The sequence below is a fragment of the Hippopotamus amphibius genome, chromosome 13 (assembly GCF_030028045.1).
Source record: "Hippopotamus amphibius kiboko isolate mHipAmp2 chromosome 13, mHipAmp2.hap2, whole genome shotgun sequence".
NCBI lineage: Eukaryota > Metazoa > Chordata > Mammalia > Artiodactyla > Hippopotamidae > Hippopotamus > Hippopotamus amphibius.
In genome coordinates this window covers 40,642,905-40,665,442 of record NC_080198.1, presented here as the reverse complement: position 1 = coordinate 40,665,442, position 22,538 = coordinate 40,642,905, and the positions used below count along the sequence as shown (strand labels likewise).

Below are 22,538 nucleotides of genomic sequence, written 5' to 3'. Positions count from 1 at the left end.
TACGGCTAATTAACAACAGTTTTACAAGAATGGCCTTTTCCATTCTCTCTTTGGCCGCTTCACCGCCTCTCACCTCCACCCCCGAGGGTTTAAGCATTGTAATGCGCGCGGGCCTCCGCCTCCCCGCCCACCGGAGGGCTGTCCGCGCCACCCCGGGGCTTGTGGCTGAAGGAGAATCTCCCTGAAGGTGTTAGTCAAAGCGTTTATTAGGACCGACCGTTCTGAGGAACCCCCCAGTTTCTTGGGACAACCTGGCTTCTGCGTCTCAGACCTTCTGGGGAAAACATATTTCTCATCTGGGATATTTTTCTCTTTAAATGCCCATTTTCACTTCAGGAAATTAGCGTTTTCCTCTGGGTATTTTGGAAATGACTGTGAATTAAAGCCAGGCTAATATTTTTTTCCTTCTAAATTGTTAGGAGCCACGGACCTGAAGAAGATGGCGCGTTTCTCTTCCAGGTATGAACCAATCTTGAGAGTCAGGTTACTGGCTCTGCCTATGAAACGACTACTGTTTTCCTACTCTTTTGTGAGAAAAGGCCAATATTACAACAATATTAAAAATCTGCTTCTGAGAAGGTTAAAAGGTACAGACAGGTTTTCAATATTTGGGAACCATTGAGAATAATGGGAAATTTCTTTAAACCTTGAACATCTTTTAAATGACTGGTTTAAATGAAATAGTTTGTAAAATGTGATTCGTCAATTACATAGAATGTCATCCAGCCTTTGAAAATTCCTATATGAAAACTATGTGCAGGAGAAAAGGATATGTGAAATAGAAGATAAAAGACTTATACCTACTTAAAATTACGTGCATATGAGGACAGAGCCTAAGAAGTAATAACATGTATTGAAAAGAGTTGGAGGTTAGGTGGATTTTATTCTCATCATCTTTCTTTGTGTTGTTACATGAATTAGCCATTTAAAAAGAAAGGAAAAAGAAAAAAAGGGAAGTGGTGCTCTAGGATTTCTCCCTAGTGGTCCGTGGTCCGGTGATGAAAAGACCCAGGTGTTAACTCAAGGGGATTTTATTTGCTTTGTTTTGCTAATGGAGGCCTGATTTCCTCTTCCTAGTGTGATTTTGATCATGGCCTTTTCCAGAGCATTTGAACTGGGATTAGTTGCTGGTAAGAGACGTTGTTCTTTTGATCACTAGCAATTTTCACATGGTCTGAAATATAGATTCAAGGAGTTAATTTTGTCCTTCAGGATTGGGCCACCTTGAACTTGCCCATCCGTCACAGGGAGACCTGGCCTTCAGAGACGATGGTCTTCAGTCCCAGGAGGAGCCTGCAATTCGTCATCAGTCTTCCCAGTTTGTACCATCCATGGGAATCCAGAACAGTAAGACATACCTGCCTTAGATCTATGGTGTGTTATTGCTATCCTGGACCTTCACGTGTCTCCTGAGTACCTGTTTGACACTGATTCTAGAGCTAGGCGGGTGGATGGTTGGACTGGCTTTGATTCTAGGGGTGAGACAGGCATTGTGTACTTCACCTCCCCAGAATGCAGCTTCCCTAACCTGATCCCACTTCATGCTGGGGACTCCAGGTACCGCCACCGGTTTGTGCATGCGAAAAGATTTCTCTGCTCAAAAGCACAGGTAGCAAAAGGAACACTAAAAAGCAGAGTCTTATTCTGTGAGGTTTACAATGTTTAGACATCTGCAAACATTTTGGGGAGATTAAGTCCTTATCGCCGTATTAACTCTTGCTTACTGGAACTCAGCTTTTCAATCCCTCCACCCTCTCAGCCACCTCTTCTTACATTTCAGATAAGGAGCTAAACAGAACCTGCTGTCTGAATGGGGGAACCTGCATGCTGGGGTCATTTTGTGCCTGCCCTCCCTCTTTCTATGGACGGAACTGTGAGCACGACACGCGCAAACAGTAAGCTATTGAAAGGGGCTGGGGGCAGAGAGGAGAGGGAAGGAGAAGTGGGGATTTAAAATCCGCATGTCCGTTCATCCTTAGGAACTGTGGGTCTGTGCCCCATGACACCTGGCTGCCCAGGAAGTGTTCCATGTGTAAATGCTGGCATGGCCAGCTCCGCTGCTTTCCTCAGTCATTCCTACCTGGTTGTGGTAAGCAGAGGGTCCCCTCTTTTGCCCTCTCAGGTTAGTTAGTTGCCTGTGGGCACTTAGTTTACAGGGTCTCTCCTCTTACCTCATGGCTTGCTGGAGACTGACAGCCAAAGGTCTGCTTGTAAAAGCATCGAGGACTCCAAATGGGATGGTCACCCTGGCGTCCTTGATATTTACTTCCTCAGTATGTGGCTAGTCGTGCCGCCTTTCAGGTGGAGAGTTATTTCAAGTCTATCTGACGTTTTATAGTATGTGAAATTTTATGGAGGAAAATAAACAAGACTTGGTCTCTTAAATACTAAGAGACAGTCTCTGGTGTTCCTTTCTTTGGGCAGGGAGACCCAGGCAGGTGCCGGGGGGGCAGCTCGGTTAGTGCCCGCCCTGCTTCAGGGTTGGGGGCACCCAACTCCAATTATTGGCCTTAAATTCCACTGGAGGAATTGACCCCACTCTCCTTTCATAGGAGCTTATCTCCTTTCATAGGAGCTTCTTCCTGGATCCTAAAGGCCCCTGTATGGCACCCCCTGGTGACTGGTCTCAGAACCCTTTCACCTTGTTGATTTTTACTGATTTGAGGAAGACAATGACAAAAAGGGCAGGGATGTAGAGGAGAACAAGAGGAGAGGGTTTGCTCCCTATCCCAACCTGAGCCAGATTTCTAGGGCCATGCTAGTTCAAAGGCCTCTCCTCGTTCTGATCCTGTAGACATTAGAATGGAAAATGTTCAGCAAATTGAAAATGAAAGCAAATGCTTCATTGAGTGCAAGATGGGACCCTGATCTAGGGATTGTCTTTTCCATTTGCATTGGGTAATAGGCCCAGGATAGGCTATTGGAAGATGTGGGTGGAATGCTTGGATAGGTGGGGACCATATTTTCTCCCTGGAACTTGGGACCCAAAATGTGCTGTCTCCTTATCATTAGAGCCTAACCAAGTTCTGCTGTGACATGCCAGCAATTACAGGTGTCACTGGCTGGGTTAGATTACCAGGTGTGACAGCATGTATCCAGGGAAGACCAAGTTAACAGTGGGCCTATGGCAACTTCTGTCGAAATATTTTTTCATTAGAGTCTGATTGCACATAATCAGTTGCTTCCATAAGCACACTGTACTCATGAAATCTTGGGCCCTAACTGCTTTTGGGCTCATGTAGATATGCCACGTGTGTGGGCAACAGGATAAAGTGCCAGAGGGATTTCCTTTAATGACCAAGTGTCCCTACCTTCCAGATGGCCATGTGATGGATGAGCACTTCACAACTTCCGGGACTCCAAAAATAGCACCATCTGCATGTGCTCTTATGCTACCTGGCATCTGCCTTGCTATACAAAGTTATTATTAACCCACATTTGCATGCAACATTTGCCATGCAGATTTCATGACCTGTAAAGTCTGTCTCTCCAACGTCCCCAACTGAGAGATGATCATTTGTTCGTTGCCTTGAAATAGTGAATAGATTTCTCTATGGTCCTTAATGTTTCCTTAAAGTACCAACTACTTTCCTCTGCCCTGCCCTCTCCAAATAACTACTACCAAAAAAAAAAAAAGGCCATATCTTGTGCCCAAGTCCTGTGTTTCTTGCTACATGTAACTCTACCAAGAGCTTATTATAGTTTCCTTTAAGCAATTTAATTCTATCTTCAGATTATTAAAAGTTACTCCCAATGTGGAACTGAGCGTAAAGCATTGAATACAGTTGATCAAAATCAATTAAGATAGTATCTTGAAAAGGAAAGGAAAGGAAGCTTCTGTAAAGGGAGCAAAAGAGAAGGGAGGGGGCAGGTATCAGAGGTGAGAGACAGGAGGAGTAACGGAAGTGTGCGCATGTCCCTGGGAGACTAGGTAGGAAAGTGGGAGCAAATTAGAGATTTGAGAAAATAAAATGGCGAGTTTCTACCATCTATAGGAAGCTATATAACACAATGACACCTGTTTTCTCAAGGATTCATAAAGAGGATAAAGTCTCCTTGGGAAAAAATTTTATCTAAATTCCCCTAGTGTATTGAGTGCGTAATACATTGTGATTTCTCCATACTATGCAATTATTTTAATGGTGGTTAAAGAGAAAATGTTCACAATATAGTTAGTTGTAAACCAGGTGATAAAACTATACATTGTAAAGCCCATTTAAAAAATATGTATCTGGTATGCCCAGTAAAAGTATACGTTGACCAATGTGTGAACTGTGGTTATTTCTAGGTGGGATTACATCTAGGTGTGTTACATCTGCATTCATATGGAACGTGATGACTACAACAGGCTTAAAACTGAGGAAACTGGGAGAGCCAAGAGCTCAAGGTGGTGCCCAGTTTTGTTTCTGGCTTTGATGTGTGTGCTCTGCTGTGAGGGACAAGATTTGCTTCCATTATTTAGGTACTGCTGGAGCCACAATTCATGCTTTTCCAAATTAATGCCCTGCAGGTGCAAAATTCCAAATGAATGAACATTTTTTTTGCAGTGTCCACTGACAGAAGGTGAAAGGGGATAAGCAGGGAAGCAGTGGGGGATAACCCAGAGAGCTCAGAGCCACTTACTGGCAATAGGGCCCGGTTTCCCAGTCTGAACCAGGTTAGTGCCTACACCACAGTGTTGTTGGAATTAAGTGAACAAAATAGAACACTAGCACAAAAAGTTTCTCAAAAAATGTCACATTTCTTCTCTTTCTACCTTCCTATTTACCACACAGTGCTTTAAAACCTTTTTTTAGCCCAGAAATGGAAAATTAAAAAAAAAAAAAAGCCCAGAGTATTGAAAGAAGTCTTCTCATTTGCATGCAACTACTGTAATCCCTAACCACACTGTGGGCAAGGCTGGGACCTTGTTTTCCAAACTTGGGCATTCACATTCCACCATATTTGGGCCACATCATCTGTGCTTAATTTTTTTCTTTACATCAGCTCATTTTTGTATTGTGGTAAAATATACATAACATAAAACAGCATTTCAACCATTTTTAAGTATAAAGTTCACTGGCATTAAGTACATTCACATTATTGGGCAACCATCACCATCCATTTCGACAACCTTTCCATCTTTTCAAACTGAAACTCATTAAACAATAACTTCCCATTCCTCTTCCTCCCAACCCCTGGCAACCACTGGTCTACTTTCTGTGTCCATGAATTTATTCCAGACACCTCACATAAGTAGAGTCACACATATCTTTTTGTGACTGGCATATTTCACTTAGCATATGGTCTTCAAGATGTATTCATGTTGTAGCACGTGTCAGAACTTCATTCCTTTTAAAGGCTAAATAATATTCCATTATATGTATATACCACATTTTGTTATCAATCCATTAATGGCATTCAGGTTGTTTCCAACTTTTGGCTATTGTAAATAATGTGCTATGAATATTTGTGTATAAATCTCTTCTAGTCACTGCTTTCAGTTCTTTGACGTATATACTCACAAGTGGAATTGCTGGATCAGATGGTAATTCTATGTTTTAATTTTGTGAAGAACCACCATACTGTTTCTCACAACAGCTTCACCATTTTACATTCCCATCAGCAATGCACAAGGTGTTTCAAGTTCCCCACATCCTCATCAACACTCATTGCTTTCTGGGCTTTGCTTTTATTTTTTCATAACAGCTATCCTAGTGGGTGTGGACCAGTATCTTAATGTGGTTTTGATTTGTTTCCCTAATGACTGGTTACTCTATCTACTTATTTATTTTTTTAAATAAATTTATTTATTTATTTATTTATTTATTTATTTAATTGGCTGTGTTGGGTCTTTGTTGCTGCACACGGGCTTTCTCTAGTTGCAGTGAGGAGGGGCTACTCTTTGTTGTGGTGCATAGGCTTCTCATTGCGGTGGCCTTTCTTGTTGCAGAGCACGGGCTCTAGGCGCGTGGGCTTCAGTAGTTGCAGCACATGGGCTCAATAGTTGTGGCTCACGGGCTCTAGAGCACAGGCTCAATAGCTGTGGCGCACCGGCTTAGTTGCTCCGCGGCATGTGGTATCTTCCTGGGGCAGGGCTTGAACCTGTGTCCCCTGCGTTGGCAGGCGGATTCTTACCCACTGCGCCACCTACAAAGTCCTATCCACTTATTTTTTAAGTGCTTTTTACTTGTCCAGAACAATAGCATTTGTTAAGTCCTGGAAAATTTATACCAGTCTTGCAATTAAAAACTAAATAATAATAATAATAATAATAATAAAACGTTCACCTGTATGCCATCTAAAATCATGAGCCACAGGTACATTTTGGGAAATGGTGTCCAAGGGGATGCAGAAGACTCCAGATTCTCCCCCCAAAAGCCTTAAAAACTTCTCAAAGTGTCCACATGGGAACCAATAAAGACACACCTGGGTCCACACTGGCTGGAAAGCATTTTGCCCTTTAACCCTGTTATTCCATGTGGGTGGATTTGCCATGGTTCACTCAAAACACTGTTGCTGACCCAGGGGCCTGACATCAGAGAACGGTTCATTGCACAAGAACTCAACTTTAACCTTGGAATATGACCACCTTTATCCATGTTTTTTTTTTTTTTTTTTTTTTTTTTTTTAGGCGCACAGGCTTAGTTGCTCCGTGGCATGGGGAATCTTCCCAGGACAGGGCTCGAACCCGTGTCCCCTGCATTGGCAGGCAGATTCTTTACCACTGCGCCACCTAGGAAGTCCACTTTTTTTCCATGTTTTTTTTTTTGTTTTGTTTTGTTTGTTTTTTTTTGTTTTTTTTTGACCACCTTTAAAATACCATCTTTAGAAAGAATTTTTAATGACATGATGTGTAAAACACAATGTCAGGTGAGAAAGACAGGGTACAACACGGCCTCAACTAGAATTCTTAAAAGGTAGGAAACATGAAAATTTTGAAGTGGTCATTTCCAAGTAGAGGGATTATGGGTAACTTTTCATCTTATTTTCTAAGCTATCTATACGGCCTCAACTAGAATTCTTAAAAGGTAGGAAACATGAAAATTTTGAAGTGGTCATTTCCAAGTAGAGGGATTATGGGTAACTTTTCATCTTATTTTCTAAGCTACCTACAATTGCATATAATTGATTTTATAGCTGGGAAATTAAGACTTTGTAGAGAGTAAAGGCAAGATTTATTTATGATGTTTGTATTTGTGAGGTTACAAATAATCCTAGAGAGGTCCGTGGACGTGTTCATGGGAGAGTGAGGCAGTTAGCCAGGGACAACTATGAAATTACAAGGGAAAAAAATCAACTTCAAAATGAATGGCTAGATGGAGAAGAGCTGTCTATTTCAGTGAAAATCATGACAGAATTATGCTATGATGATGTCAATAAATAAAAGGAAACTAGAGGAAACCACAGCATAGGGGGAAGTGGTTGCTCTGGGATGTGTCTTAGGTCAGGCTCCCTGGAAGCTGAGCTGTTGGTGTACAGGAGGGGCTTCCTGGGGGGAGCTCCCAGGAATAACACTTGCAGGGAGCTGCCTTTGGGAAGGAGAAGTTAACTGTGATATTGCAGTGCAGCAACGATGCTACATGCAACAGAGGCCTCAGCTAATGCCACGGGAGCTTCGGGGCTGGTGTGGCCCTTCAGAGCTGTCCCCAGTTGAGGCAAGGGGCCGGGCCTTTCGACTCCTGAGTCAGCAAGTCAATATGGAAGTTCTTCAAAAAACTAAAAATAGAGTTGCCATGTAATCCACTCCTGGGCATATATCCAGACAAAACAATAATTCTAAAAGATACATGCATCCCTGTGTTCACAGCAGCACTATTTACAATAGCCAAGACGTGGAAACAACCAAAATGTCCATCAACAGATGAATGGATAAAGATGTGGTACATGTATACAATGGAATACTACTCAACCATAAAAAAGAATGAAATAATGTCATTTGCAGCAACGTGGATGGATCTAGAGATTATCATAATAAGTGAAGTAAGTCAGAAAGAGAAAGACAAATACCACATGATATCACTTTATGTGGAATTTAAAATATGACACAAATGAACTTTATGGAACAGAAACAGGCTCACAGATGCAGAGAACAGACTTGTGGTTGCCAAGGGGGTGGGGTGGGGGAGGGATGGATTGGGAGCTGGGATTAGCAGATGCAAACTATTGTATATAGAATGGATAAACAACAAGGTCCTACTGTATAGTACAGGGAACTATATTCAATATACTGTAATAAACCATAATGGAAAAGAAAAAAATGTAACACCCACCTTGGCAGAGGTACAGCTGGTCCTGTATAATACAAGCATCTTGTATGGGGTGGGGGTGTGCATGAACACAATCTGTGCCTCCACCCCTCCTCCCCTTCCCACTTTTCCCATCTCCCCACCCCCACCCTAACCACTGTGGGGGAAGGACCACTCTGTGAGCTAAATCCCCCCACAGGTCTCATAGATCCCATAATACTCCAACACCCTGATTTGTTTTCATGTCTGTCTCCCCCACTGGTCTGTCAGCATCCTCAGCCCCAGGGTGACAACCTCCAGGAACCCTAGAGCTGCTCTGTGGATGCTGTAGATGGAGGAGGGAGGGAGGGAGGAAAAAGAAGGAGGGAGGGAGGGGAGAAGATGGGGAGGGAGGCAGGATGGGAGCTGGTTCCTTATCTTCTCCTTTCTCATGAACAGCTGTGTTAAAGACAATTAACACTTCTTGAGACCATCTCCTACATCCTCACCTAGAGGGAAGATGATAAAGAGAGGAAGAACAAGGCAGCATTGACAAACCATCCTCAGCATGGTCTGGGGCTCCTTCAGAAGACAGGGCCCTCTCCAGTTCTGGTCACTTCCAGGAGCCTCTGCATCTCCCAGCAGACTTGGCCATCTTCACCCACTAGGTCAACTCTGATCAGGAAACAAACAAATAAATAAATGGAGAAATGAAAGCAGAAGGGGGAGCTCACAATTCTTCTCCTAAGTGATACAGCACTTCTAAGCCACACAATTCTTATCCTGAATGTGTGATATAAATGGATCCATCACAGATTAGCCCCAGTTGCATAGAGAGCCCTCCATGCACTAGGAATCGAGACAAGTGAGAGATTATCTAATTCCATATCACTCCTGCTTGTTTTTATTTGGGAGAAAAAAAAGAAAAGAGCCAAGGACTATGGACTAGATAAATCAGCATATAATCAATGTCAATCAGAAAAACTGACAATATTATAGGATTTACCAAACTGGCCCATCAATGTAAAACCCATGTGCTATGAAAGGAAAATCATCTTGTTTGGTATTATGAAAAGATGTTTTATAGAAAAAGTACATTTTTTATAATACTTGGAGATATTCGGATAAAAAGTGTTTCTTCCTCTAATGTGTGTCCCAGTTGTACAGACACATCAGTTATAAAAAATGTCAACAGCCCCACCGGACAAAAGATGGCCTTAGTTATATCCTTTGCATAAGACGCTTCCCTTGAAGCTTAGGCTCACTCTTCACTCACTGTAAGTGACAGTCTTGGCTCCATCTTTGTCAGCCTGGGCACAGCCTAGCCAAGGTCAGTATTGCCCCAAGTCCAAGACTCCTCCCTCTCCGGGCAGGGGAAGGAGGAGGGAAGTCCACAAAGGAAGATAAGACTAATTGCTTTGTAACTCCAAGAGCCCCTAAAAGCCCCAAGTGAGAAACATCAGGTGATAGCAACTGGTGATGTGCCTGGGAAACACATGGAAGCTCATTCTTTTCTCTGCAAGAGTCACTCGGCGCAGCTCTTTGGAGCTAATTCTGAATTCAGCTGTGCCTCATCTCATTTCTCCGGAGAGGGAATAACAGTTGCCGAGGGACTTCCTAGGTGGTGCAGTGGTTAAGAATCCACCTGCCAATGCAGGGGAAAAGGGTTGGATCACTGCTCCAGGAAGATCCCACATGCTGCGGAGCAACTAAGTCTGTAAGCCACAACTATTGAGCCTGTGTGCCACATCTACTGAAGACCCGTGCCACGAGCCCGTGCTCTGCAACAAGAGAAGCCACCAAAATGAGGAGCCCATGCACCACAATGAAGAGTAGCCTCTGCTCTCTGCAACTAGAGAAAGCCTGTGTGCAGCAACAAAGACCCAACGCAGCCAATAAATAAATAAATAAATTTATAAAAAACGATAACAAAAAGCAGCTGCTGGTGTGTGCTGGTCTGCAGGGCCAGCAACCACACCTAGTGTGCAGAGTTGGAAAGATTGCACCCTCTCCCCATATGGCCGTGTTACCAGTCCCCAGCCTCCTTCCAACTTGAAACTGCTAGATGGGCAGACCTGATTGATGTTCTTTGAGATGGATGTGGCCCTTCCCCATGGCATCTGTCAATCATTGGGGCAGGTGCTCTTACTGGGAAGCGAGCTGTTCCAACCTCCCATTGAAAAATGGCCAAAAGAAGGCTCAGAGCTATAGGTAGCTCAATAGGTACATATATACACCCATTCATACATGCTCCTGGAGATCATGTAGCAGCTCAGATAATTTTTATTGAAGGGCCAGTTTCCCCTTTGGACCTGGAAGAAGCCAAGCGAGCTCTTTCCTGGCACATAGGGAGAAAAGCCTCCTTCTTGGGTAGGACCTCTGCTGGGAAGAGGAGGAGTGGTAAGAAAGGAGGGCCTTTAAAGAGGATGGAGAAGGGCAGGAAACCACAGACACACCTTTTCAGGCTGCCAAGAGCTGGCTGTCCAAACCTTGGTCTTTTTCCCAACACAGTGGATTTGGACTCCGACGGCCTAGAGGCAAATCTCAGCCCCTCCCATTGCTAGCAAGTCACCTAAAGGTCTGTGCCTCCATGTGTTGTGGGCAGAATGAGGGCCCAGGCAGGCTGTTCATTGTTGTGCCCCCAGTACTGGTGCCAGCAGGTAAGTGAGGCTCAAGAAATGTTTTGGAAGGGAGCGGGGCGGGTCCTAGCACCGTGCTTCCCAGTAATCAGCTCTCTTCCTGCAAGTCTCTTCCAAACATTTCCCCTGGGCTGCCTCGCTGCCGCATGTGCTAAATACCCCTTGCCAAACCACTGGGCAGTGCTGAGCATGTGGCCTGGTTCTAAAGCAATGGCTTTAGAAAGTAGGCAGATTAGGTTCTCATTTTAATTGGGTTATTAAGAGGGTTGTATCCCTTTCTACTTTCTTCCTTTCGTTTATTTATTCTTCTGCAGCTGTTTTGGCAAAACATTTCAGAGTTCCAACCCCCCCCACCCCCCACCCCACAGCAGTGCTGAGGAACTTGATTTCACACCTCAGGGCAGCTCATTCAGCTCCCAGCGCCCTTCTGCTCCACACCTGAGCAGGACACGTGGCGCGGCCTTTGTGTGCCCAGCCTCCACCTCACTCCTGAGGTGGACTAAAATCCAATAGGTGATTTCCTTAAATATGTCAGGGGTAGCTCACTCTTTGTTGCTCTTGCCTGAAAACAATATTTGCACCTGCCCAAGGTGGCGGCCCCAGCAGGTAGAGAGGTTCATCCTTCCCCAAGATGAGGGTGAAGACCAGGCCCATCTCCTGGCTCCCAGGCTGGAGGCAGGATGAACAGCAGCTGCCTGGACTCCACTCTCTGCCCCAGCTGGCCTCTTCTGACCCGCCAGGACAGCATCCCTGCATCCAGGAGTCTGAAAGCCCAGCCATTCCCTCCCTGCACTCAGCACCCCAACTGTGGGCTCCCTTACTTTGACATGAATGAGGGTCCCCTCATTGAGGGCTTGCCCTCACCATTTGGAGCCCCACTGAGAGGTCTTCTTTTCAGAGACCCCTGGCCTTTCTAAGGTCGCCCTCCCAACACCTTCCATCACAAGGTCTTTTCCATCCCAGGGTTGGTTCATTGTCATCATACTTACTTGTATGTTGTGTGTGTCCCTCTCCAAGGACAGGGATTTGGGCTCCGTGAGGCTGAGGTCTCCTGTGCTTTGTTCACTGCTGTATCTCGTAATGTAACCGAGCAGAACCCTATGGGGCCTTCCTGGGACAGACCCCCCTCACAATGTCCTCCACCTGCCTCTTGCCTGTGGTAAAACTGTAGCCTCCTAGACCTTCCAAAGAATAAATTTAATCAGAGAAGTAAGAAAATGCAGAAACAAAGGAAAACAGTCAAGCAAGACAAAACAATAATAGTTTAGCTGTTAAACAAAGTCGGGGACCTTTATTCCTTCTCAAGGGCTATAGATAATATTCTGAGCCATGTCCTTTGAGCTGTTTTGCAGACATTGAAACCCTCACCAGGGGGAAGAAGTTAACTCTATGCTGACCACCAGCACCTAGACCCTAGACCTTTAGGAACCAGAAGTTTGATGATGTTGACTCCCAATTACCTCACCACAAACCAATCAGAAGAATGTCCATGAGCTGATCACACACACTACAACCCTCTCCCTCACCCTGTCTTTAAAAACCTTTCCCTGAAAGCTTTTGGGGAGTTTGGGTTTTTTACAGCACTAGCTGCCTGGACTCCTTGCTTGGCGCTCTGCAATAAATGCTACCCTTTCCTTCACCACAAACCAGTGTCAGTAGATTGGCTTTACTGTGTGAGGACGAGTAGACCCAAGTTTGGTTTGGTAACAGTAGGTGACAAACAAATCATTGAAAGAGCAAGTGAAGGAGCCCTGTCCTATGTTGTTATCTTGAAAGTTTTTTTGTGTTTGGGGCTCTTACTTCTTTAACCAGGCTTTCAGCTGATTTATTCAGCTACATAATAAAACTGTGTTAGAGCTGCTGACCCCAGCAGAGCCCTCAGCCAACTGAAGGGGTAAGGCAGGTGGCCTAAGGTCACACGCGGAGTTACATGCTAACTTTCCTCCAGCTGCCATCATGACAATGGTCCAGCAATGACTGAGCATCCACCAAGTCCCCTGGGACTCAGGAGAGGCCTGGACCAAACACAGGTGAGGAGGAAAGAAGTCGGCCAGATCCTGAGCCTGCCTGGCCTCTGGGACTTGGTAGTGCCCGCTGCTTCTGAGCTGAGTGACTCAGGGTAATTGCAGGAGCTACTGCAGTCTCCTGCAGACGGAAGATGAGATGTGCCCATCAGGGAAGTGCCTGGCATTGCCATAGGTCATCAGTAAACCAGCTGTCCTTGTCTTTATCTTCACTGCACATAAAACCAGTGCATAAAATACAATGAATAAAATATGTGGTATCAAAAATACATAACCAGGCACACAGCTAAGGAGGCATTCAGTCACCAAGAGGCCAGGCAGTGGTGACTGATCAGAGTTTTGAGTCTGTACTGTCTTGTATGGAAACTTTCTTAACAAGGCAAACCGCCTCTAGAAACTCTGAACAGTGATTGGGTTTGCTGCGGAGAAAACCCAGTGGCTCCGTGACTGTGGGCAGACACTAATTCTCTAGATCTCACTTTCCTTGTGTCTACACTGGGGATGATACCAATGTCCACGATTGAAGGATTGTTGTGAGGATGACTTGAGAGCAAGCGCAGGCAGGGGCCCCACTGGACTGAGTCGTGCATCCAGTAAGAACACAATGCCTCATTCAGAGTCAGGACTTGGGACAGTGCAGGGCAGGGGCTGTATGCCCAGCGATGCCCAGGGTCCACCTCCAATGCAAGAAACATGGGGGTGGGAGGAAGTGACTCAAAACCAAAAATCAGTTCATGTCCCCTCTATCCCTCCCTGGCCATGAGGCCCTGGGGCACATCACATCACTTCTCAATTTCTTACCAATGAATTTAGACCAGCCAACACACGGCTCCAAAATCTCTGTGGCTCTGACTTTTTGATTTTCCTCAAAGCGTCTGGAACTAAGTGTAAGATGGTTTCTGACTTGTCACCCAAGAGCACAAAGCAAGTCCTGAGTGACCCCAAGTGACCTCTGCAGACTTCTCTCCGCCCTCTCCCCAAGTTTCTGAACCTGACAAGCTTTCTTGCTGCTTCCCAAGCTTTTTTTAATTCCTATTTCCCTCCTGACTTCTTCAGCTGCATGCTTTTTCTACTTGATGTGCTTTCCCCAAACTCCTGTGTTAGCACCATCATGGCCCCAGCTCCTCTCGTTGGAATTTTCCACCCACATTACACTTTTTCCCTCTCTTTTTCAGAGTGAGGTCGAGGTGTTGTTCTCACCCTCAATATGCTGTCTTAGCTCCCTGACTGCCCCTCACTCAAAGCGCCTGGCGTTTGAACCACATTCTAGGCATCTCTGTTTCATGCCAACTCCTTTAAGATGTGTCATAAAATATGAACTAGAAGGGGACCAGCTGGCAAGTGGGTTTTGCAGTTTCTTTTTCCTTCTGTGGTCTGTAGTTCTCCCGGTCAGTTTTCTGTACCTGTAGGTTTGCTGAACATGACCTGGGAAACTGGGACCTCTGCTGGGGGACTGAGGAGTGCCCTGGGGGTGAGGACCAGGGGCTGCTGTCTTAGCAGTGAGGTCCTGGAGCAAGTCAGTCCAGCCCTGAGGGCCCTTCCAGGTCCCCCAGGGGGACCCCTCCGGGCAGCAGATAGCCTGTCTCCTGTTGGGGAAAGACAGGATCTGACCAGCTAGGACTGTGCCCCATGCCTACAGGAGAGGCAAGCCCTCCCTGTGGCTTCTGGTCAACTGCCTTCACCTGGAAGTTTAGAGAATGAAGCCCAGATCCACTCCCTCCTCTGTGCATCTCAGGAGAACTTGATGCTCAGACAGCCTTCAGGGTAGCAGTTTTATCCCCGCTAAGTGCAGAGAGGACAAGGAAGGCAGGACAACAAGCCATCTTCCCAGAATCCAGGGCTGCCGTCTGTATTCTTCAGGGCAAACTGATCACCCACCCACCTCACCTGCCACCTTGGTGTCTTGTCCAGGCTGCAAGTGAGACCAGTCTCTTCATTCTCTGGGACAGGTGAGGCCCAGGAACGTGAGGAAGTCTTGGTTTGCTCCTCCCCTAGGCATGCAATGTGAAGGGAGATAAAGACAAGTTATTTAAGTTCCTAACACCCTCTCTTCCCAAATATTTTCAGGTAGAATTTCATAGACTTACTAATAAGAGTGTTCTTCATTTATTTATTCTTAGGGTCAGGGCTTTCTTTATGTGCCTGCTGCATTTCTCCTACTTCCCCTCTTTTTTTAAATTATAAAAGTAACTTGGGGCTTCCCTGGTGGCGCAGTGGTTAAGAATCTGCCAATGCAGGGGACACGGGTTCGAACCCTGGTCTGGGAAGATCCCACATGCCGCAGAGCAACTAAGCCCGTGCACCAAAACTACCGAGCCTGCACTATAGAGCCCATGAGCCACAACTACTGAGCCATGCACCACAACTACTGAAGCCCACACGCCTAGAGCCTGTGCTCTGCAACAAGAGAAGCCACCGCAATGAGAAGCCCGTGCACCGCAACGAAGAGTAGCCCCCCTTGCCGCAACTAGAGAAAGCCCACGCAGCAGCAACGAAGACCCAAAACAGTAAATACATACATACATACACATACATACATACGTGTGTTTTAAAAAAAAATAACTTGGGCCTGCACAACACTACTTGCAGTGCATAATCGTGCACAAGGCAGGATGTGCTCAGCACTGTGGGGAGGCTTCCAAAAGCTGCATAGGGAAAGGGTGTGGTGGTGAAGGGGGATACTCATGTTTAACTCTAGATATCTCTGTGTTCTTTCAACATCTCCTAGTGGATTTGGGTTTGCAGAGTGCTTTCACCACTTCCCCTGCCATGTCGCCGCAGCAAAGCCTGAGGAAGGGGCCATGAAATAGGACAGGTGGTGCTCCTCCTGCAGGTGAGCCTGACGCTCTGTTAGTTCACACGCCACAGGGCCTCTGCAGCTCTGGGAACCCGCAGTTTCCACAGCTGGATTGAGCCCCTCCCCAGGCTTCATCTCCCTAGGCCTGAGCCCACCCAACAAGTCAACAAACGGTGGCCCCTGATGGCTGGTGTGAGATCCACACTGGGTTGGCCCCCGCCCCCATCTCAGCATAGAGGGTGCTGGGTGTGTTCAGGGAGAAACCCAGAGGTACTGAGATTCCATGAGGCTGAGCGAACCGCAAGTAAGATGTATGGGCTTAAACACCCTCTCCCTAACCTGGGGCTCTCCTGACACATCTAAAATCCTCACCCTGCACACAGGACAGAGGCTCCCGGAATTTTTAACCAGTTACCTTTTGTGGGGTGTTTGGTTGGTTCCCAGCTCTTCACTGTCTCTGCAAAGATCATCCTTATGCCTGTGTATTTGTACATTTCTGTAATTGCTTTAGTGGAATTATAAAATCTGGATATGTGCTACCAGATTATCATTAAAAATATTTTTCTAATTATAAAAGTAGGTCCTCTTATAAGTTTGTGGCAAAAATAAGTTCTTAGAGCCTTTGTCAGGACAACCTGGCAGTATTGCCCCAATTTACATGGGCTGCACTTTGAATTTATCTCCCCAAAAGAATTGCACATGTGCATAAAGAGGTACATATACGGGTGACATAATTCACAAGAGCAAAATTCTAGGAATAACCTAAATGCTTATAAATAAGGGAATGATTAAATAGGTATGGTGTATATGGTACAAGGCATATGGTACATCTTAACATGCACCGCCTAAAAAGAGAGCATGAAGCTATATGCATAGACCTGGGAAGAACTTAAGGGTAAAGTATGTGCGTATAACATTGCACTTGTATTTAAAAAGCCATATGTCTTATTTCTTCCTATATTTGCACATATACCTAGAAAAATGATGAGGAGACACATCAAATTTGGGAGTGGTTGTACCTGAAAAGGAAAGTGGGATTGAGTTGGGGGTGAAAGGGTGTGGTGGTGAAGGGGGATACTCATGTCTAATTCTAGATATCTCTGTTCTTTCAACATTTTATATCAAAAAATAAAAACAAAAAACAAAAAAAGTACTCATATATTACTTACTATAAAAATAAAGCAATGACAACAACAAAATAAAGCAACAAATTAACCCTAATAAATTAGCATAATAGTATGTTTTTAAGTTTATGTTTCCATCAGATGACTCTGAAAGTGCCTGTTTTCCTACATCATCTCAACATTGGGCATCAGACCTTTTAATTTTTGGCAAATAGTTTAGGCTAATATTTCATTATTATTGTCATTAGCATTGTTTGAAAATGAGGCTGAACATCTTTTTGAGTGTTTATTGACTACCCCTATTTCTCCTTCATGTCCTTTGCCTAATTTTGTATTAGATTATCTCAAGGATTTACATTAATCTTCTGTCTGTGTATATGTAGCCTACAGGCCTGCATTATTTTTCCATTGGCTTTTTTTCCCCACAATGTAGTGTAATAGAACAAATACCACTTATTATATGAATTGGGGCAATTCATTTAACCCCTCTGGTTCTTAATGTTCTCATAATAGCTTCTAATACTCATCCATCTATTGTGGGCTTACTCTGCCAGGAAATTTGCTAGAAAACTTGTACATACATGATCCCATTTGATGCTTTCAACAATAGTGTTGGGTAGCTATTATTACTTCCATTTCACAGAAAAGGAAACTGAGACTCAGAAAGGGTAATTAACCTGCCCAAGGCCACACAGCTGGTAGGTGAAGACAGATTCCAACACTGACTTCACATTCCAGGCCCTTAAATCCCATACTACATTGTAATTCTCCGTCCCCAGCCCCATCATATCCCCAAAATGTGGGTTTAGATCAAATCTACTGTTACTGATTTTCTTTAAGCTAACATTTAGTAGGGGGAAAAAAACCCACACTCACTATCTGCAAAGCATTGTCGCAGGTGCCTGGGGTGAACACACCAGGACGCACAGGACATAACCCTCACAGACCATGGTGCCCACAGCCGGGGGTGTGAAGAGACAACCACGGAGGGAAAAAGCACAGAGCAGGAGGTGCTGGGTATGAAGCAACTGGAGATAGTCAAGTTCACTGTTCAAATCTGAAACAACAGTAAATATTGTCACTCTGTGGGGTATAAACCCCCACTTTATGCAGCAGCTCACATCTCATCACTACGTGAGCAGACCATTGACAGGAAATCCTGGAGAGCACAGAGTCATAACTCCGGGTGGAGGGAGGCCCTCAGATCCAACTGCTGTCATCACCTCTGTGCAGAGGTAGCCCTGGCTGGGCACTGGCTCATGGATCACCAGCTGCACTCCTGACAGAGGGCATCGACACACCACCCCCTGCACACGTGTTCTCACTCAGCCGCGTCCTGGTGGGGGGTGGGGGAGGAGTGGAGGAGGAGTTCCATCACACTGTCACCAGCCCCACTCCCTCTCCATGCAGCCAGCTTAGGGGCTGGCCCGCGAGCTGCTGCTCTGTGGGCTACCTCACCCTTCCTGAGCTGTACCCTTGAAACATAAGGACCAGACGTGCCTGGATTCAGCAGCCTCATTTTTAGTGTCTGGAAAGACCTCAAAAAGCCCTTGCCCAAAATAGTCTTCCCCATGGCACTGCCGGAGACTCTTCTCCCATTCTCATTTTTCTTCAGAGAATGGCAGGAAAGACTCTGGTGAAAGTTCTGGTATAATCCAGGCAGCTCACTCACTGCACCCCCTCCCTGCCAAGCAAGAACAGCTTATCTGAAAGTAATAGAATATGGATCACATTCATAAAGGAGTGGAAAAGGTCAGGCCAAGAGAGACACAAGCACAGGCTCTGTCAATTTCACAAGTCTTATCTTTTGCAAAGCAGGATTCTAAATGAGGTTCTTAAAGATACACCGCCAGGAGGACAGATTAATGCATCACAAAGTGGTCGCATGATTCTGACCCCACAAAGGAATCTGAAGCCTCAGAGGGAGACTTGCATCAGAGTTTGTCATGGATGTCTCTTAGAGAAATGACAGTTCCCGGCTCTGTATCAGTTGGGGTCTGCAGTGGGCAAGGGTCTTGGGAAACAGGACCTGTGGGTCAGTGATTCTGGCTGTCAAGTCCTGTCCTGCCTCTGCCCAGGCTGCCCAGCACTCAGGGGCCAGCTCACCAACACGATCCTCCTTCACCAACCCCACCCCTCTCCAGAGAAGGAGCATCATTTAGGGCACTTCCCAAGCTCATCTTACGCCTTTTGTCTTCTTTGCTGCACTTCTCATCACTTCTCCTCACCCTTGTTGAGAACTCATTAGACAATGTGATTGAAAGCACTCTATAAATTTTAAAATGTCCTACAAAATCAATATTAAATGTTTAGCTCTGCAGGATTACAATCATGCATCAGTGCTCCTGGCCTCTCCAATAGGTCAAGCAGAGCCTGGAAGTAAGGAATCAGGCCTGGGAAAGGAATTGCTGAGAGAAGTTGCAGGGAGATGAAAGATGTTCAACTGCTTCCTATTTAACCACCCGTGGGTCCTGGTGAAGGAGCACAGGTTTACGGTTAAAGCCACCCAGAGATGGTAGAGTCAGGGACGCAGCCCTGCAGTAGACTAGTAATACAGCTTCCAGACTTCTCTTGCATTTGGCCCAGCCATCCAGAGACCTCTTTGCTTATGGTGACCATATTTCACAAGCTGAAAAAAGACAGATCATAATTTTTAAGTAGCAGCATCCTCAAGGGATAATAAGCTGGAATATTTGCAGTCAGAACTGTCCTCAAGATGCTGCGTGGGAAGGTCACCATACCTTTGTAATCTTGACGATGTGCACCTTTTAACTGTCTATCCTTGGTGTTATGGTCTTTGGGCTGTACACTCATCAGAGTTTATTGTTTCCCATTCAATCCTTGGCCACATCCTAACAGAGGTTGCATAGCTAACGAAGTTGAGCTGCCAGGAATCACTTGGAGTAAACTAGATTCCAGAGCCCACAGGGTTAGACTCAAGCCCTCACTTTCTGTTGATAAACTCCAACAATCCCATTCTATTTGGTTATTTATTTGGTCATCTGTTTTTCAATTGACCACATTGGCCATAGTCATTTTCTATTTAAGTATCAGAGATGTAACTTTGAATCCCCTCCTCCCTGTGAAAATGACCAGGGATGCTGACATGTCTTAGTCAAGTGTGGCTCAAATTACACAATGTTAATCATATTTTATAAAGATATTTACTATTTATAGTCTATATGCCTAATATATAGGCCAATTTCAACCAGATTCAAACATACGAGCTTCAAAAGCACTTGCAGGCTTTGAGGTCAGACTGACATAGGTTTGAGTCTCAGCTCTGCCACTCAGCTGTGAGCTCATGGGCATACTGTTCAGTCTTTCCCAGACTCAGTTTTCATGTCTATAAAACAGGGACAAGAACCTTGTGTGAGGACAGTCAGTGAAGAACCACAATATAACATCAAATGCTTCACAATACAACATACATAAATATTAGTTTCATCTTCCCCTACCCCATCTAATAGAAAATTAGTCTCCTCTACTTAAACATTCTATCTTCTTACTAATTTTACGTTCCTTCCAAGTATGAAACAATGGGATAATTAATATGTCATATGTAAAGCATTGTGAGCTTCTTCAGGGAATAGAACTCACTCCATGGAGTATTAGGAAGACAGACCATCCTTATGTTAACAGGAAAGTTCGGTGCTACCAGCCCTGGGAAGGCCTTTCCTGGTCCAGTCAGTTTATCCCAGAAAAATAGCTGAATAAGGGCTAGAAGTATCATGCAACCCATATAAATATGGGTTTATATGGGTTGCAAAACCCAGGTTGTTAAGAGGTTGGGATCACCTAAAGAAATGTGTTGCTCCCCCAATTTATGCCCTGTTGACCTTGAACCTGACTGTAAAAGGCCTAACATTGTTGAGGGGCAGTCCCTGCCTCTCAGTGTTTAATGAAAGCACTTTCCTCTAACGAGGGGCTTCTTAGAGCCCCATCGTAAAGCCCCTTCCTGGGGGCTCTGCCACTTCCTCAGTCTGGGCTGCAAGTATGTTTCCTGCCAGCCCTCTTCTGACCAATGACTCATAACTTCTTTGCTTCCACTCAGCCCCCAAGCTTAGTAAAGCAGCCCCCTTCCTTATAAATGGGGTGTCTCACAAAGTCTCATTTGTGAACCTGCTGGCTGGACCAGGTCCCCACTTTCCTGGAGCTGAATGACTCTTGATGGTTAGGGTTCCTGGTGCGCAGGCTGGTCTCACTGACTGGGTTTTCCTTGGCCCATTTAGGGGTGGGTTTTTAAACTGGGATTGTTATCTTCTGCAGGAGAGGTGTGTTTTCATGCTATTTATTTCACTCTCTCCCTGCCCATCCCCACTACCATATCTAATAACTCAGTTCTCAGAGCCAAGAGTATATGCTGTGCTGAATGCAAACCTCATCTCAAGTTTCAGCTGGGCCCTGGCAACCCCTGAAATTCTCCTTCACTATTTTTGGACAGTCCACGTCAAAAACTGAATCAGTACAAATCCCTTGTTTCGAAGAAAGGAGAAAGAAGAAAGACTAGGTGTGATGACAACAGCAACAATAGCAGAAACAAAAACATCTCCATCCGTCAGGGTCTCCTCTGGGACAAGAGCTATGTGAGGAGGAAAGCAGCTGCATTTTCCAAATGTTCTGCCTGGTGGGCATTTCACAAGTTCTCTCCTCGGACTGTGACCCCTGCTTCTATCCTCTCCTCCAAGGACTGCTTCAGCCACATGGCTCTTGCAGCTGCTAGGCCAGGCCAAGCTCAGGGAGGGAGTTGTTCAAACCCTCAACTCAGAAAATGTCTCATTTCCACTGTATTGGTCTGTCTTAGGAATAAATGCAACTAGAAACCAACCAAGCAGCATCAGGCTCTGCAGCGTCCCCACAACTCACTTCAGAAAGTCTGAAACCCAGGTGCTGAGAGGGCTCAGAAGCTGTGACTCCTCCACTGCAACAAACACACCCAGCACCCAGGTCTTGGTACATCAACACCTTTCTCCAGTAAAAGGATCCAGGGCACCAAAGAGAAATGGCTGATTCCAGTGTTGGCGCAGGAAAGGTACAATGAGCCTGGAACATCTTGTGCCAAAAAGTAAGGAGGTCCTCAAAGAAGGATGGGGACATGTCCAAAAGACACAGAGGTCAGCTTGAAGATGCTTCCCCGGCCAAATCTGCAACAATCTGGGCATCAAAATTAGAAGTGGTAGTAATGGATTATAATCCACTGAATAAAATAATAATCTATAAATCCATACTGACAATATCTAGACAGACCAATAGACTGATAGATTGTTGAGAAGAGCAAACTCTATTGTAGAATGCCAATCAATACACATAGAAGGAAAGATGGAATTAGAAAAGTACAGTTGCAACCATTAGAATAAAAAATGCTGCAGGCAGGAGTCATCAGTGGATGCTAACCCTGGAGGCTGAAAGTTTGATGAGCTACAAGATATTTACAGAGACTCGTATCAGTTCCCTACAAAATACTTATTAATTATGAAGGGAGAAATAATAACTTTACAGTGGATAAAACTGGCAGACACCACCTTAATCAATGCAACAGAGACACCACCAACATAGAAACAAATGGCTCTCTGTGCCTCCTGCTAGAGTGCCCTGAGCAGGAAACGTCACTTCAGTGGTACTTATGCCAAAAATCCATAATCTGATTCTAGTGATGACAAGAGAGTAAACAAACAAAAAAAAAACTTGAGGGGTATTCTACAAAATACTGACATAGTATTAAAACCTGTTAGTGTGACAAAAGACCT

The 22,538-nt window shown here is 45.1% G+C and overlaps 2 protein-coding genes across 3 annotated transcripts in view; one reads left to right on the top strand and one right to left on the bottom strand.

Annotated features, from left to right (window-relative positions):
• The window catches only part of LRRC2 (leucine rich repeat containing 2), an 86,223-nt gene that overhangs the window by 48,514 nt on the left and 15,171 nt on the right, over nucleotides 1-22,538 (bottom strand). Inside the window, exons 7-9 of one of the 2 annotated variants that reach the window (XM_057705068.1) lie at nucleotides 14,758-14,861; nucleotides 11,836-12,027; nucleotides 8,717-8,882 (exon numbers count right to left, since the gene is read on the bottom strand). The gene's annotated coding sequence lies outside the window, so the exon portion shown is untranslated. Of the gene's footprint in view, nucleotides 1-8,716; nucleotides 8,883-11,835; nucleotides 12,028-14,757; nucleotides 14,862-22,538 lie in introns of those variants that run through there. The other variant, XM_057705069.1, reaches the window with a different exon arrangement.
• Nucleotides 1,091-3,431, top strand: CRIPTO (cripto, EGF-CFC family member). The gene is made up of 5 exons (XM_057704604.1): nucleotides 1,091-1,130; nucleotides 1,213-1,347; nucleotides 1,781-1,895; nucleotides 1,980-2,089; nucleotides 3,319-3,431. Exons 1-5 carry the CDS (start codon nucleotides 1,091-1,093, stop codon nucleotides 3,429-3,431), a joined length of 513 nt encoding a protein of 170 aa, XP_057560587.1.